This window comes from Micromys minutus (genome assembly GCF_963924665.1).
Source record: "Micromys minutus genome assembly, chromosome: 1".
Lineage (NCBI taxonomy): Eukaryota > Metazoa > Chordata > Mammalia > Rodentia > Muridae > Micromys > Micromys minutus.
Window position 1 is genome coordinate 250,959,217 of NC_137969.1, and position 16,789 is coordinate 250,976,005.

The following is a 16,789-nucleotide window of genomic DNA, read 5'->3' on the forward strand; positions in this document are numbered from 1 at the left end:
CCCAGAACCAAAGGGCCGGGCCTAGTGACCCACACACAGCCTGGGCCCTGGCTCGGGAGGAAAACACTGTGGGGGGAAGGAGGGCTGTCCGAAGGTAAGGGGGACAGCAGTCAAAGCCGCGAATATTCAAATGGGCTGGTCCCTCGCTTGCCGCGCGCCGGGGCCCCTCGGAGCCGGGCCCCCGTTCTGTGTTGGGGTGCGCGGGAAGGCCTTGGGGGCGCCTCGGGCCGCGGCCGCGGGGTTCCCCCAAAATGGCTCCAAGACGCGGAGCCTGGGAAGCCGCGCGGGCTCTATCTCCGCCCGCCGCCATCGGCGCAAACTTCGCTACCCCGGCCCCGACAACTGTCGGCGCAACAGCGGGGACGCGGCGCTGGGGTCCCAGGGTCCCAGGGGGCGAGCGCGCGAGGGCCCTGGGGACCGGTCGGGGATGACGCCCCTGCCGTGGTCGCCCCGAGCCCCGCGCGCTGCCCCGCGCCCACCCGCTCACCCCGGCCCGCCACCCGCGCCCACCCCGCGCCCACTGGGCCCCGCCGTGCCCCCTGGCCCGCTCTCCCCCTTACCCCCGGCTCGCCCGCGGCACTCACCTGAGTTTCTCCATGTCTGCGGCAGAGGCCTGCGGAGAGCAAAGGAGAGGGTCAGCGCGCAGCAGGGCGCCCCACTGGCCCTTTTCGTGGGTAGCCCGGTGCGCACCCCAACCCGCAGCCCCGTGCCTCAGTGGGCGCGTCGGGCCGCGGCTGTGTAACAGGTGAGCCCGCCCGGGCCGCTGCCGAGTTACGCCCCCCGGGCCAAGCCGGAGACCGGTCGGGGACTCGGGGTGCAGCGGCCCGGGCGGCTAGCAGCCTCGTTAGTGAAGGGGCCCCCGCCGTGCCCGTCGACTCTCGGGAGGCTGCGGCCCCCGCCGCTCCCCGGCCCTCTGTTAACCCCTGCTGCCCCGTTCCCTCCCTCCGTCCCTCCCGAGCCCGGCAGCGCAGGACCGCCGAGTCGCTGGAGAGTGTTGGAACCACGCACCCGGCCGGCGCTCACGCAGCTCGAGGGGAACGGCATTGGACGCGAGGCACTCTTGCTTCTGCTCAGGACCCTGCTGCCCTCCGATCTCGGGGTTCGGGGCCTGCCCCCCCTCCTGGGCCCGAGGGATTAACCCCGACGCGTCCGGTTCTCTGGCGGGGCTCGGGGCTGCTGGCGCAGACCCGCCCGCGCGCGGCGTGGAGACCCTCCGAGCCGGACAGCCTCTCCTCGCGCCCGGGACCCACTAGCCCCTGTTAACCCTGCGGGTTCCGGCGAACCCCGGGGTCTGCGAGCGGCCCGAGCGGGATCGCACTTCCTGCGCGCAACGGGCTCTCCTGCGCCCGGCCGAGGCCGCCCCGGGGCTGCCCCCGCCCTCCCGCGACAGGCAGTGCTGGAGTCTGAAACCCTGGGACGACGCCACAGACCTGGGAAGACTGATGGCTGCCCATCCCGGACCCTCACGCCGGGCGCCGCGCCGCGTCCGCCGGGAGCGCGCTCCGCTCGGTCCGGGCCCCACGCCGCCTCCCCCACCGCCCCGCCGAGCGAGGGCGCAGCCTGGCCTCGGATCCTCGGCTAGGCTCGGCCAGCAACTTCCCCGGCGCCCGAGCAGGCCTCCTCGGCGCTCCCCCAGCCTCAGTTTCCTCTCCTGAAATCTGGAGGAGGGAAGGCGGGGAGGAGCTCGGCCAGGCGCACTGCTGCCCTCCAGCTCTGGCGGGCTGCAGAGGGGCTGGGTTAGGGAAAGGACCCCTGGGGCGCCCGGTGGGCTTCCCTCCCCGCACACTTTAACAAAAGTTTACAAAAAGCACGAGCCCAGACCCCCATCTACGATTCTTCCTATAGGATTAGAGTTCTCTAGTTAGAGTTTGGCGCATACCAGCACGACCCCCAGCGCCCCTCTGCCCCAGGCCCACCTTTTCGAGTCCCCATCATAGCGCCCATCTCCTGTACTGAGTTCCAGCATATAGCAGACACTCAATAAACCCGGATAGTGCATGCCTGGGTCCTATGGCACAGGAGTACGGCGTCTCCAGCCTTCCCCTGGCTGGCTGTGAGTTTCTACGCAGGATCTCCCCAGGACACCCAGCACCCAGCAGTCTTGGCCTCCTCGAGCCAGCGCAGGGTGGGAGGAGCCGTCCACTGGCAGGGTCAGAGCCAGCCAGGATGAAACCAACCCCCCCAATCCAAGTGTTCATCTACCCATCCATCCGCCAATGGCTCCCCACTCATTTGGTGGCTGACGGGGATTCTACCACCAGGGAGGAGCGCAAAGGAGAGCAGCGGGCTCCCCAGGGGTTTATTTGGGGGTACACTTCCACCCCAAGTCTGGGGTCCACCTTAAAGAAAGCCACCTGCCCCCCGGCCCGGGGTGGTAGCTCCTTCCAGACATCGGGCCCTAGATCTACAAGAAGCCGGGCCCTCAAGCTGACTGTGCTTGTTCAGGTCTGGACGCCATTCTTAAAGGCCTCTTTCACCCAAAGGCAGGGGCCATCCCTCATCTGTCTTCGGCCTCCTCAATCACTCAGTGAATGACCTGCCAGGGCATTTGTCTGGAATTAATAAGAATGTATTAAAATTTAATTTTAAAAAGCTAGCATCAATGATTTACAGCGACTGTTTCAGCTCTTCTAGAAGGCTCATTTGGGAACCCCCTCCCCCCAGGGACTTTGAGAAAGAGGCAAGGAAGGTGCTGGGTAGCTTTGTGGCTAGGGTGGGGGCGGGGCGGGGCAGGGGACAATGGGAATGAGCCTCTGCCCTTTTCTTAGCTGTTTCAGATCCTGGACCCTGGCTTTGATCCTCCTCTGACTCAGGACCGGTGGGACACCATGGCCCCTGGCCTTTACAGTCCATCTCCACAAGCATCCGTGCATGGAGAATCGAGGTAGCTACTGGGTTTAGACCCAGCCAGCCAGAAGCCCCTGTCTTTGCACGTGCCATCTGAGCAGCCCGACCTGGTGGAGGAGGGGCCACTAGGCATGGAGTTTCAGGAACTGGGGACCTGAGGCTCAGCCCTGCCTTTCAAGTCCTGAGCTCACCTTCATTAACCTCAGACCTGGGGAAGCATCTACCAAGGAAGGTGGAGGTTGGGACTCGTGGCCCAGGGGACTTCTGCTTTCCAGCACTGTCCCCTGAGCCTGCTTGTGGACACACCTCTTTCTCAGGCACCTGCCACTGCTTGCCGGGCCTGTGATGTCCCAAGTGCCCCCATCTCATGTCCTGGGCCCCACATTAGGCTCCCTGTGACCAGGGTGGGCCATGTTCTTCCTGCCACCCGCATCTTTATTTCCTAAAAATTCTCATGGGACAAGTGAAAGACGACAGAGGCCCAGCGGCTTGTCTGGGAATGAAGGCTTGCATCGCCCACGAGTTCCCTCGAGGGGGCTGGTGGCTGTGCCTTGGTGAGGGCTGGAACATTCGGCCCTACCTAGCAGGGACCCCATCCTTCCCACACAGGTCACCTGACCACCCAGTTTCCTGTCTCCAGACCTATGCCCAGACTTTTCCACAGCTGATGACTTGTTCTCTGGCTACCCAGGCAGTGCAGGACCCTCAGCACTGGTCACTGTGCCACAAGATAAGGTGGCATTTCAGTGCACACAGGACAGCCTGTGTGAAAGATGGTGCCTTTACTCCAGTGCAGCTGTCTGTCTCATTGTCTACAGGCCTTCCTCCCTGAAGCCTGCTTCTGCCAGCCGGGAGGCCTGGGCTCCTGGGTACCCTGTGGGGAGTCCTGCCCACAGGTCTAGGCATGTACTGAGGCCACTTCAAAGGAGCAAGTCAGATGGAGGAGGGCCTTCACTGAGCCCAAGTCAATCCTCTGTCCTTCCTGGCTTTTTCTCCTTCACCTCCACTGACTGAAGGAAACAGCCTAAGCATATGGGGGAGAGGGGGAGCTTACTCCTCACAGACAGATGGATGGAAAATCCCCTGGGGGATGCTGTGATCGACAGGTGGCCCATGGAAGGGGCTGTCCTGAGGACTAGACTGCAAAGCCTTTATATGGCTATTTAGGGAGGACTCCTCCCAAGGGATCTCATTTTGTTCCTGGCATTCTTGCATTCATTCAACAAACCTAGGTTGGATGCTGGGACCTGATGTTGGGGAAGGGCTGATACTCAGTACCCCAGGAGTCTATCTGAAGCTCCTGTATCAGGCCAGGTTGTGACCAGGTAGAGGTGGAAAGGCTCCTGGACACCGACTCCTTAGAGATGGTGCAGATGAGGGAGGAAGGAGGAGGGAAGACTGAACTCTGGTCTAGAGGGTCTGAAGCTGCCTGTACAGTCTGGAAGGAGGCATCGATGGAGACACAGGAACCTGGAGTTGGGGAATAGGGTCAGGAAATGCAGATCTGGGAGTGTCAGCCCAGAGGTAGCATGCATGCCCTCACATTGGTCAATGTAGCCCTCTGAGGTCACAGGAGCCAGGACAGTACCAATGGGCTCCACTGTGTCCAGAAGGAGATAGCAGAGGCAGGCATCTCTAGGAGGGTGAGAAGTTACCTTTGTGTCATGGCTGGGTCATGGGAGAGTTGAGGACAGGATCTAGCATCCCTAGGCAACACCCCCCCCCCCGCCCTGGTCTCTGTCTGTGCTGTAGAGTCCCCATGGCAACCTCGGCTGCTGGGGCAAGGAGAACACCCTTCCAAGGCTGCCTAGCAAGTTAGCATGGCTTGGCGCCGGCCCAAGAAGAGGGCAGGCCGTCCTTCTTAGGTACAGCAGACCCTTCCTCCTCGGGCTTTTCTGTGCTTTGTGGGCTCGCAGGGATCCCCCTGCAACCCTATTACATTCGTCACCAAGGCCTGCGCCTGCAAACTGGCCTACCAGGCTAAATCTGGCCTGCTAGCATGTTGTATTTGGCCTGTTTGAGGTTTCTTTCTTTCGTTTTTTTTTTTTTTTTTTTTTTTTAATGTTTGAGCCAACATTTAAAAATTGGAAGAGTTTACATTTTAAAATCTGTATTTTTGGCTTCTACTGAAAAATTTGGAAGATCTAGCAACTCCGTCCCACATTCCCACATGGTAAGAGATGGGAGCATGAGGCAGCTGCCCCGCGCAGAGGCACCGAGCTCCAAGTGAGGGAGGTACTTTCCAAACCCGGGGGGGGGGGTATGCTACTTGCTCTGGTCACTCAATATCAAGCATATTGTCACAATCCTACCCTGCCACATCACTGGCTCTGTGTCTCTTGATTTCTTTTTGACACTTTAGTTCTCAAAAAAAAAAATATATATATATATATATCTTTGAAGACACACTGGGTTATGAGTGAGCCTCAGTCCCAAGTCTGCAGCAGCTGCCTTTCCTGTGGCTGTCCACACTGACTTCTCATTAATCTACCTGTGGTGACTCATCCAGACAGGACAGAAGCAGGACTAAAACCCAGCACCACATACTTGTCATCCTCTCCCTCCCTGGAGGAGCTGCGGAGGGCCAGGCATAGGGTTTTCAGGCTGGCCCCACCCTGTCATACACCCCTGGCCTAACAGGTCCCCAAGACTCTCAGCTACAACCCTTCCCCATGTGCAACTAGAGCCTCAGGACGAAGCCTTCCAGAGGCCTGGGTGTCAGCAACTCCTCCAAGGCCTGATGGTCCTGAGAGGCAGGGTGTGGTGGGTGGACAGAGGGGTAGTACGTACAGACACAGCTGGAGACACTGGGGACCCTGACTATAAGTGTCTCATGGAGGAGATGGGGACACGATCAGAGTCATTCACTGCTGGGAAAACTGAGGTCCAGGGAGGCAGGAAGACCCATCTGGACACACAGCAGGCAGCTGGCCCTGGCAGAACCTGAGGGAGGCTCTACTCTCTGCCCTCTCCCAGGACTGGCTCTGTAGGCAGGCCACTTGGAAGCCATGAGGATGGACTGGAGACACTGAAGCTAGGTTCTGCACACGGAGGAACGTAGAATGAGATAGCCCATCCAAGAGCTTAGAGCAGGATGAGCCAATAGGCATGCACAGCTCTCCCTGGACCACTGAGTATCCTGGTAGCTATAGTTAACTGAGTTCGAAAGAAGTACTGTCCTCGGTATATAGGGTATTTTTAGGAGCCTGTGGTGAACCAGGAAGGCTTGCTTGACCCAGCAATGCTGCTACTACTATTACCAGGATGGTTTACTCAGATCCCAGACCTAGTTTGCTGCTCTGAAGCCAGAACCTTCACTTTCATCTTAGTGGTACATGCTTTGAGTGCTTAAGGACTTCTTTCATACATATCACACACACACACACACACACACACACACACACACACACACACACACACAGAGTATGATAAGGGGGTCAGACAGACCGTGAAGAACAGACTCACACTCACGCTGGGGTATGGAGGACAGGATTAGGACTCACCCCGTTCAGGCTGGGGGAACAAGCTGGTTCTCCCTGATGGCTGCTGCCAAGGCCCCTGGTGGCTGTGGCCTCCAAAGAATGCCAGGGACTCTGAGTCAGGTCCTTCTCCTCTGAAGCTGTGGTTCTGAGCTGGGGTTCCTGGGTTGGGCTGGTGCTGTGGACAACTGGAGAGGGCTCCTGGCTGTGGCCTTGGGAACCCCTGAAGCCCTCCAGGGTCACTGGGTCCAGCACACGCACAGTGACCTCATCCAGGAACTTGGAGAAAGGCATCCTGGCCTCCCGCTGGCGGCTCAAGCGGGCAAGCGATCCCCCAGCAATCCTGCAGCCTGAGCTAGGTGATTCTGCCCGAGGAGAGCCTGGGTACCTCAGTGTCCCAGCCTTACAGCGACCTGCTTCCCAGCTCAGGTGGGATCCAGTGTTCTCTGGACCCGTGCTGGGACTCCGTCTGTGGCTGTGGATCCCCCTCGTGTGGGCTTCTGCCCTGGATGGTAGGAGGGAGCTGGAACCTATCCTTCCAGAGCTGGGAGGGTCAGGGTTTCCGGCCTGGGAGCTGGCTCCAGTAAGCATCCTTCTCAGGCGGTCCAGGGTCATGCTTTCCCTCAACTGTCTCCACAGGCCGAGCACTCATACCCTCCCGGGTCAGGCCACAATGACCAGCCAATGCCCTCCTACCCATTGACACAGTGCCAGCACACGGTGGACCCGCCCCTAAAATTGATTGCCATTAAATGTAAGCTTTGGAGCTCAGTGTCAGAGAAAGAAGGTCATGTCCCCAGCTCTGCCCAGTGGGCAGACAAGGGATACCATGGCTGGAGCTAGGTACTAGGCACAGAAGGACAGTCAACTGTAACAGTTACCACTCAGTATAGGCACAGGGAAACCATACATGCAGCAACAGGACCAGCTCAGAGATGCCTACTAACTCTTTCTAAGAGTCTGCCTCCGGGGCCAAGGAGATGGCTCAGTGGGTAGAGTAGAACTCGGTTTAGTTAGGTATCCGTGTGAGGGGAGGAAAGGGGGAGCACTGGGAGTGAGGGTTTCGAGGGGGGTTTGTGGGGGAGGACAGAGGCAGAGAGCGCTGGGAAAGACAACTCTGGGACAAGCTGGAAACCCAGACAATGGAAACTCCCAGGAATCTATGAGGTTGATACTGGCTATGACTCCTAGATAAGGGGAATATGGAGCCCGAACAAGCCATCTCCTGTAACCAGGCAAAACGTCACAGGAGGCACCGGGACACTAACCCATGCACAAAACCTTAGATCCACAATTTGTCCTGCCTATGAGATGTACAGGAGTGAAGATGGAGTGGAAACTGAGGGAAGGGCCAACCCATAACTGGTCCAGCTCGAGAACCATGCCATGAACCTGTTAATGACCTTCTGCTCTACCTGAAGACAGGAGCCGAGCCTATCTGCCATCCGAGAGGCTTCACCCAGCAACTGATGGAAACAAATGCAAAGACCCCACAGCCACACATTAGGCAGAGCTTGGGAATCCTATGGCAACCAGGGAGCCTGCATGGGACAGACCTAGGCCCTCATAACACATGTAACAGATGTGTAGCTTGGTCTTCATGTGGAACCCCTAACAGCGGGAGCAGGAGCTGTCTCTGACTCTACTGTCTGCCTTTGGATCCCTTTCCCCTAACTGGGCTGCCTTGTCTGGCCTCAATGGAAGAAGATGTGCCTATTCCTACTGCAACTTGATATGCCAAGGCTGGTTGATATTCATGGGAGGCCTCCCCTTTTCTGAGGAGAAAAGGAAGAGGGGTGTGTGGGGGCAGGGGAGGGGAGGAGAGAGGGAGCAAATGGGAAGAGAGGAGGGCGGGGATGCTTTGATTGATGGAGATGTGAAGTAAATAAATAACTTGATGATGATGATGATGATGATGATGACGATGATGATGATGATAATGATGATGATAAATCGAGGTGTCACTCCTTGTCAGGACAGAGGGAGGCAGGTGGGTCCTAGGAGCTCTCCGGCCAGCCAGCCTAGCTGAACCAGGTGGAGAGCAACAGGAAGTCAACTAATGTTATCCTCTCACCTTTAGACGTACACACATAAACATGCACACATATCCCACCTCTCTCAAAAAATAAATAAATAAAAGAACTGTATTTTCATCTGGGATGCAAGATAGCCATCTGAAAGCCCATACTTCCCAAGCTTCCTTGCAGCCAGGGAAATAGAAAACATCGGGTACCTCACTTAGGGAGCTCTTTAACACAGTCCAGGCAGCTTCCCCATGTCCTCAGGGTCCCACTCCTCCACCCCTCTGTTTGACTCTCTGTGGTTGAAGCTGTGGCAGCCACATCGCACCATGAAGCACACTGTGGCAAAGGTCATATGCAAAGACAAGAGAAACAGAAAGAGAAGACAAAGCTGGACCCTCACAGTAGCCCTAGGCCTCCTGTCTGTGTTGTCCTGCTTAAGTCATAGGTACTCCCTCTAGACTTGGTGGCCAGTGGCTATGTACCATGGAGATACACAGGGATGAGGTGGGTGGTGGTGGCTGCCACCTCTGGAGCAGGGACTTGCAGTGATGGCCCAGGTGCAGTGACATGGGGTAGCGCCACGAGGCAGGGAAGCTGCGCCACTGGGCCATGCCTGAGCTTCAAAGGACCATAAAGCTGTGGCAGCCCAGACCCTCAGCCAGCTGGGACTCACTACTACCTGTCCACACTGTGCACCTGGACGCCTGCTGGGATGCTGCAGGGCAAGCCCCCAGGGTTCCAGCTTTCTGGGTGCTGCTAGACACCTCTTGGAAGCCCATGATAGCCAGCCTAACGGCTGCAGGATCCAGCATGCAGCGGCACAACCAAGGGCTCAGCTGCCCAACGTGGGGAAACTGCAACTAACTCTGTGCTACCCTGATCACCTTCCCACCATCTCTACCATCACTTTTCAGGCCCGATGCCACCACATCTCACCTGCAACCCTGCAATCATCTGCCTCCCACACGTGGCCGTACCAGTTTTGTAAACCCCAGCCTAGGTGACTCGACAATGTCATATGTCCACCCAGCTTGCAGAACTCTGAAGATCCAGGTCCTTCCCTCCATTGCCTGCAGAGGAAATGCATCTAGTTCTTGAATATGCCCCAGGGGCCTTTGTAACTATTGTGCGTGCTCTTTATTCCCCTCCTCATCTAACGTTTGGCTAACCTTTAGAGACCTGGTTCCACAGTTTGTCCCTTGCTGTCCCCACAACTAGATCAGATATGCCTGCCACAGTGTCTTTCATACTCACTGCCTTTCTCACAACATGGCCCACAGCAGTCATCAAATCAGTCTCTGTGGCTCTCACTTGAACGTCAGCTCTCTGCACTGCACCTGACACATAACACAGGCTTAACATGGCTTAGGATAAATGAATGGGTGGGTGGGCGGATGAATAGATGGGAGAGTGGATGGGTGGATGGATGGATGGATGGATGGATGGATGGATGGGTGGGTGGGTGGGTGGGTGGATGGATGGATAGGAGGGTGGATGGATGGATGGATGAATGGATGGATGGATGGGAGGGTGGGTGGATGGATGGATGGATGGAGGGATGAATGGATGGATGGATGGGTGGGTGGGTGGGTGGGTGGATGGATGGATAGGAGGGTGGATGGATGGATGAATGGATGGATGGATGGGAGGGTGGATGGATGGATGGGAGGGTGGATGGATGGATGGGTGGGTGGGTGGATAGATAGATGGAAGGATGAGAGGGTGGATGGATGGATAGATGGATGAATGGATGGATAAATGAATGGGAGGGTGGATGGTTAGATGTATGTATGTATGTATGTATGTATGGGTGGGTGGGTGGATGGATGGATCAATGGATGGATGGATGGCTAAATGAATAGATGGATGGATGGGAAAGTGGATGGGTGGGTGGGTGGGTGGATGGATGGATGGATGGATGGATGGGAGAGTGGATGGGTGGATGTATGGATGGATGGATGGGTGGGTGGATGAATGGATGGGAGAGTGGATGGGTGGATGGATGGATGGATGGATGGATGGGTGGATGAATGGATGGGTGGGTGGATGAATGGATGGGAGGGTGGATGGGTGGATGAGTGGATGGGCAGGTAAGTAGATTAATGCATAGGTGGGAAGATGAATAGACTAATGAATAGGTGGATGGATGGATGGATAAATGGGTAGGTACATGAATGAATAGGTGGGTAGATAGAAGGACTAACAAATAAGTAGGTGAATGAACTGGTAGATGGATGGACAGGTGGATGGATAGATGGGTAGGTGAATGCATGAGTAAGAGAATGAGTAGATAGCTGGATGAATTGGTAGGAAGGTAGGTAGGTAGACCAATTGCTGAATAGGTGAATGAATGAGTGAGTGAGTGAGTGAGTGAGTGAGTGGATGGATGATGGGAAGGTGGATGTGTGTGTAAGGTTTGACTGGAGGGATGGATGAATGGGTAGGTGGAAAGATGGATGGGTGTGTGAAGGAGTGGGTAGAATGATGAATGGGTGAATGGATGCATGGGTAGAAGACTAAATGGAGGGGGATGTAGGGAATGGATGAATGAATGAGTCAATGGGTGGGTGGGTAGCGTGAAAGACATACAAGTTCGGTGATTGGCTCTCGAGTATCATCCCAACCTGATGTGAACCTACTGTGGGCTGGAATTTGGATGAAGATTCGTGGAAGAATCTCCAGTCCCTGAATGGCACACAGTGTCCCTTCCACAACACCTGACAGCTTCCTCTGCATTTCCCGCATTCCTCCATCCCTACCTCATTGCCTGGTAGAACAGACCCCTTGGACTGGAGGATCCAAGGTTAAATCCTCTCCACTGGCCCATCCGAACTCGGGGTTACCCTCTCTTCTAACTGTATCCAGGCTTGCAGGGTGGGCAATGCAGTAGAAAGTGTGGTGGGAAGGGGTCCCAGCAGGACGTGGAGTTTGCTGTTAGAGGCTCTCATTTGCTTGTGGCACTAGCATGTGTGGTCCCTGGAGGGCCTGGGGCCATGGCTAGCAGGTCTTTTGAGCCTATTCCCGAGTTCCAGCAATATCAGATGAGTTTCTGTTGTCATAACAACCTACTGGCTCTCAGCCCCGAGGATACTGCCGGCCATCACCACTCATAGTCTGGGCCTGCTAGCCTTTTGGTAGCCTGGGTTACCATCTCAAGAGGGGATTCCTACTCCTGGACTGTATGCCCACCTCCTGAGCTCTTCACGGCACCACCGCCCCTCTGGTGGGTTTCATGGCAGGTCCGTTCTCCCTCATGGTGGCATGGGGTACCTGGTCTCATAGGTGATGTAAGGACCCTGGGGAGAGGAAGGAGAAGCGGGCACTGCCTACAGCTCCCCAGGCCCCGCCTACAGGAGCTGAAAACCCACGTCATCTTGTTCTCATAATTCTCTAAGCTAAGGACAGCTACAGCCTCCACAGGGAGATCTGGGACCAGGTAGGATTACTGGGAAATACACACGGCCCACCGCAGACTACATATCGAACAGACACTCTAGAAACCACAGCTTCTTTCCTGCATTCTCCAAGCACCAATTTTGTCCCATGCTCCCCTTCACAGAAGCAATTCTGAGAAGTCCCCCTTGGACACTTAGCTTCCTACCGATGGCGCAGGGATGCTCCAGGACAGACACAGCTCTTGGCTATCAGAATCCACGGCACCTCACACCTACACTGTGCCTTATGTCGCTCAGATTCAACCATCTCTCACTCCTCAGAAAGGAAGTGAACTCAGGCCACCCAGACCTTCCTTAGCACCCCACTCCCCCTCAGAGAGGCCTCCACACGACTGTCAGACTGGCTGCTCATCTTTAGGTGGGGCATCAGGGATGCTACATGCTTCCCTAAATTCATTTACAGGGGAGTTCATTTCCTTGGTGGGGTGAGCACAGGGGCCACCGATTTAGGCTGCTCTTCACCACCAAACCCCCCAAAATCAGGAGGACTCATCGTGAGGGTCTGATCCTCCTCCAGCTCTTCTCTGTTGTCTGTGTCTGAAGCAGAGAGATTGAGGTGCACGTGAACAGACAGTGGCACCCAGAGGGCGTGGCCTGATGCTCCACCTACTCACTGTACCAATTGCCTTCCACCCACAGGTCCTGAAGCTCTGCACCCAGCCTTTCAGGTGTGCACCTGCCATCCGCTGACAGGCACCTACCCAACCGTCATTCACAACCTCACTCTCGAGTCTGTTGGCCACCCGCTCAACCCTGTACCATTCCTGCGGCATGCCTTCACCGGCTGGTGTGTGCACGCCTAGGTCTACGAGACCTCCACTGTCGCCGTGCTCCTTGGGCCTCTCTGTCCATCTGACTCCGCCTCTATTATCTTGCAGGCATCTTACAAGGTCCTACCTGCCCCAGGACTCAAGAATCTAGCTATTCACACAACCATCTCCCCATGTCTACAATCGTGCTTTGTATCCATCCATCTCCTCACCCACATATCCCTTGACATCTATACAACCACCCCTCCATTCATCCATCCTGCCTCAAGACCAGAAATCAATCCGCTTTGCGCTCAGGACTCAACATTTCCTTCTACCCATTGGGTCCTCGCTCTAGATTAGTTCTTCCATCAACAACCTTGTCTCTTATAACCATCAGACTTCCCTCCCCTCCATCTATGTCTCCAGCTTCCTACTTACCCACTACTGGTCTATCCTCCCATCCACACACCGCTGCCAGCCCATCAGTATCATCTCCTCTCCCCTCCATCCCAGCATGCACCACCAGTGGCATGACCTAGGGTCTCTCCACTTGTCCTCCTACCCCATCTCTCAACTTGGTTCAAAGCCTGTTGATCGGACACAACCTCAGCTCACGAGCTCAGCCTAGGGTTGGATAGCTGCTGCTTTCCTAAAGGAGGCTCTCCCTGAGGCACCAGTCTGATTCCCAGGCTCACTGTTGGCCTCTTCTTGACTAGCAGGACAGAAATAACCCTCCTAGTCTCTGCTACACTGGCTAGTGGCTACATCTTTCAATAGACTTCGAACTCCTGAAGGCGGATTTACCTAACTGATAGTGTGTGTCCAAAGAAACTATGCAAAGTGAACAGAGAATGCCTCAATCCATTCACCCATCTGCCCAACCTAAGTGTGACTCAGCAGGGACATCGCTGTCCAGCTGTTGGTCACCAGTCACCTGCTGGGGCCGGCTCAGGGTCACTTTTCAGGCTGTGCCAGGGCCTTGGCCTCTGATTCCAGGCTTTCTAGAGGTCTAGGGCCTTGCAGGAGGTAACGCAGCAAACCAGTGCAGAATAGAGGCTGGAACGAGGGCTTCAGACCCTGTCCAAAGTTCTCCATCAGTTCCATGACTAGCTCTGAGGCAGGATGGGAGGTGAGAGGGGGCCCTGGGACAATTATGGACCAACACAGTGAGCTTGCAGCTCTGAATATCAGAGACCTAAGCTGGACTTTGGCCTTTGACTGAGCATTTCTGCAAGATGCTTTCTTGTGGTTCTTAGACTCAGGCCTTCTCATAGCCTGCAAGCCTTGTCCCGACACCCTTCATCTCCCCCAGCTTAGCCTGTGTGCCTTCTCTTGTAAGCTGTGGGGAATTCGTGTCCACGCTCTGTTGACCGGCTGCTGTAACCCCCCATTAATTAATTCATTCATTCATCCACTTATCCACCCATTCACTCTCTGGGATGCTGCTACAGGGATGGTGCTGATGACAATACTCAGTGCACATTCAGTAGTCTATAAATGGCAGCCACTGCAGGTCAACCAGATGCTCACGGCAGAGAGAGAGAGAGAGAGAGAGAGAGAGAGAGAGAGAGAGAGAGAGAGAGAGAGAGAGAGAGAGAGAAAGAGAGAGAGAGACTGGAAAGTCCCTGTCCTGACTGCTTCACACTGAGTTCTGTTTTAGGCCTATGTGGGTCCCTCACCTGACTCCCAGCCTACGGAAAGCTCTTACAGGCCATGGTCTCAGGCAGCCCACTTCACTGCTCAGGAGCCAGCAGTTCCGGATTTTGTCACACAGAGCAGGTCACAGGAATGAACACCATGTGAGACAGTAACTTGGGAGGGTCCTTGGTGCTGTGCCTGCATCTGCCACTGTGCTTGCTTTCCAGAGCCGCCCTGATTATAGTGAGCTGTGGGAAAATTAAGGGTTTGCAGGAGGCTGCCAGGCCCTGCTGCTGCCTCCCCGCCTAGCTTGTCACAGATGCCAGGCAGAGCCGCCCCCAAAGGCCACTTGCCCTACTGGGCTGCCCAGACACAGCACAGTGGATAAGGGGCTTTCTCCTAGAGACTTTCTCATAGCCTAGACTTGTGAGTTAAGTAGCAAAGACCACTTGTTCCTGGCTACCGGGAGAACTGAGGCCCAGAGAACGAAAGAAGCTAACTATCCCAAGACTTCCAGGGGTCCAGGGTATTGGGACCTCAGGATAAGGGAGGCCATGAAGATGATGTCCCACACATGTCCAAGGTTCTAGTCCGGGGACTGCTCTGGTGGGCTAACCCTGGCCATTAGGGCTGCACTCCGACATGGCTCCCTTCTCTTGCAGCCAGCCCTTGCTCCAGGAGACCTCCCCAGCTCCTATCCTGCTCGCTCAGGAAATTCAGGGATGTCGCCCACGCAGCTCTTGCCCCAAAGGAACCTTGCTCTGATGGGGTGGGTACACACGAGGAAGGAAACACCTCTAAACCAGGCAGGAAGCGGAAATGCTAGGGGCAGAAATTCCCAGCCAAAGTGCTGGGGCTCTGTGAGCAGGTCAGCGCCTGCAGAATGGCCCTGGCCGGCCTCAGTTTCCTCGCCTGTCAATGGGGAGGGCTGCTGGCGGCCTGCTAGGGCCGCCTGACATGAAGGTGCCCGAGGCTTGCGCGGGCCCACGCGCGGCCCACGCTCGGGAAGCGGTCTCTGGCCAGTCTCCTTCCGGCTCTGCGGCCTCTCCAGGGCCGCCCCCCGAACGGGGTGGGCTCAGCCGGGTCCCCCCCACCCGCCTTCCGCAAGTCCTCAGGCCGCACGCGCACAGCAGCCGCGGAGGCCCGGCCGCCCCGCCCCGCGCGAGGGCCCCGGGCCCCAGCGCCACCCAGGGCCGCCGCGGGCACGCGCAGGGACCGCCCCGGCGTGGTGCCCGCCGCCCCGCCCCGCCCCGCATCCTGCCCGCCCGGCTCTCGGGTACTCACCGCCCGGCGAAGCCGGCCCGGCCGCCGGCTGCCCGTCCACATGGCCCCGGCTCTGCGCGCCCGAGCCCGCGGCCGGGGCTCCCCAGCGCCCCGCTTCCCGCAGGGAGCGCCCGCCCCCCGCCCCCGGCCCGGCTCCCCGCCAGCCCCGGCCCCGCGCAGCCGCGGCTGCTCCGGCGCTTCCCCGCGCCGCGCCGGGCAGGGCGCACGTGGTGGGCGCGGGGCGCACAGGGCGCGGAATGGCGGCGCGCGGGGTGAATGAGTCCCGCGCGCATGAATGGCGGCGGGCATGAATGGAGCAATGTGGGGTGCAACCGCGAGTGTCCCAGGCACTGCCTAGGTCAACTTGATGGGGGCCCTTCAGCACCTGCTGTGTACCGGCCTGCTCGGCTCAGGTCCCCAGGGACTGACTTGGCTGTGAGGGACAGATTGCCTGCCTGTAGGAAGCTTGCAGATTACAGACAGGAAAGTGGCTTCCAAGAATGTAGCCCACTGCTCTGCCCTCTCCAAGTTCCTGCCAATACCTAGCCCCCATACCTGTCATGGACATCTTAAACAGCGGCACCCCCCCCTCCCGGGCTTGACCTGTAAATCTTTATCTGGGAACCTCTGTAATGGTGGAGGGCTTTCTTCTTTTCAAGAAGTAATCAAATGGGAATAACGACTTCAGGGGGGCCACTGGCTGGGGAAGAGCATCCCTTCCTTTGACCCCAGTAGTGCTCAGGCTCTGGCTGAGGCACTCTGGCACAGTATCGCTGATAGTCCCAACCAAACTGGAGGACTAGTGGAGGTCAGCATAAATGCTCAGAAACCAGGGTACCCCTGGGAGCATCTTTCCAGTCTAGTAGCGTCAAGCACTCAGGGCCAGGAAGGATCTGGGGTGAAAGAGACAACAAGAGCCTACCTTTGGCTTCTCTCAGGGCCTGTGGGCTCAACGGCTCATGTGTGTTAATGGTTTCCAAGCACAAGGCAGATAAGGGGGTACTAGCAGCGAATACAGCCATGTATGTTGACTTTGCACTGTGGTAAAACATGCATGTCGAGAGTTAGCATTTTAATCACCTTGAAGTGTACAGTCCAGGGGCAGCGAGTAAATCCATGCATGCTGTCACAGGGCTGTCACCACCATCCACCTCTCGGCCTTATGTGCTCTCTACATTGCAGCTTCTCTCTCCTTTAATTAGGGGAGTAGTTGGTGCATTCAGGCACTGTGACAGTGCAGGGAAAGGGTGCTGACAGCGAAGGAAGAGAGGCAATGAACGCATCTCCAGAAGGAACAGGCAGACAAGGAGGTAGAAGTTGGGCACCTCCCC

At 56.9% G+C, this 16,789-nt stretch overlaps 1 protein-coding gene across 11 annotated transcripts in view; it reads right to left on the reverse strand.

Annotated features, from left to right (window-relative positions):
• Positions 1 to 15,521, reverse strand: part of BEGAIN (brain enriched guanylate kinase associated) — a gene marked incomplete at both ends in the record, with an annotated part of 34,426 nt that extends 18,905 nt beyond the window's left edge. For 5 of the 11 annotated variants that reach the window (XM_080918495.1, XM_080918494.1, XM_080918502.1 and 2 more), the window contains 2 exons: positions 585 to 613; positions 1,431 to 1,454. In XM_080918495.1, coding sequence (XP_080774621.1) covers positions 585 to 613; positions 1,431 to 1,454 — 53 coding nt within the window. Of the gene's footprint in view, positions 1 to 584; positions 614 to 1,008; positions 1,045 to 1,430; positions 1,455 to 15,479 lie in introns of those variants that run through there. The other 6 variants (XM_080918503.1, XM_080918498.1, XM_080918493.1 and 3 more) reach the window with 3 other exon arrangements.
• Between the last annotated feature and the right edge of the window lie 1,268 nt (positions 15,522 to 16,789).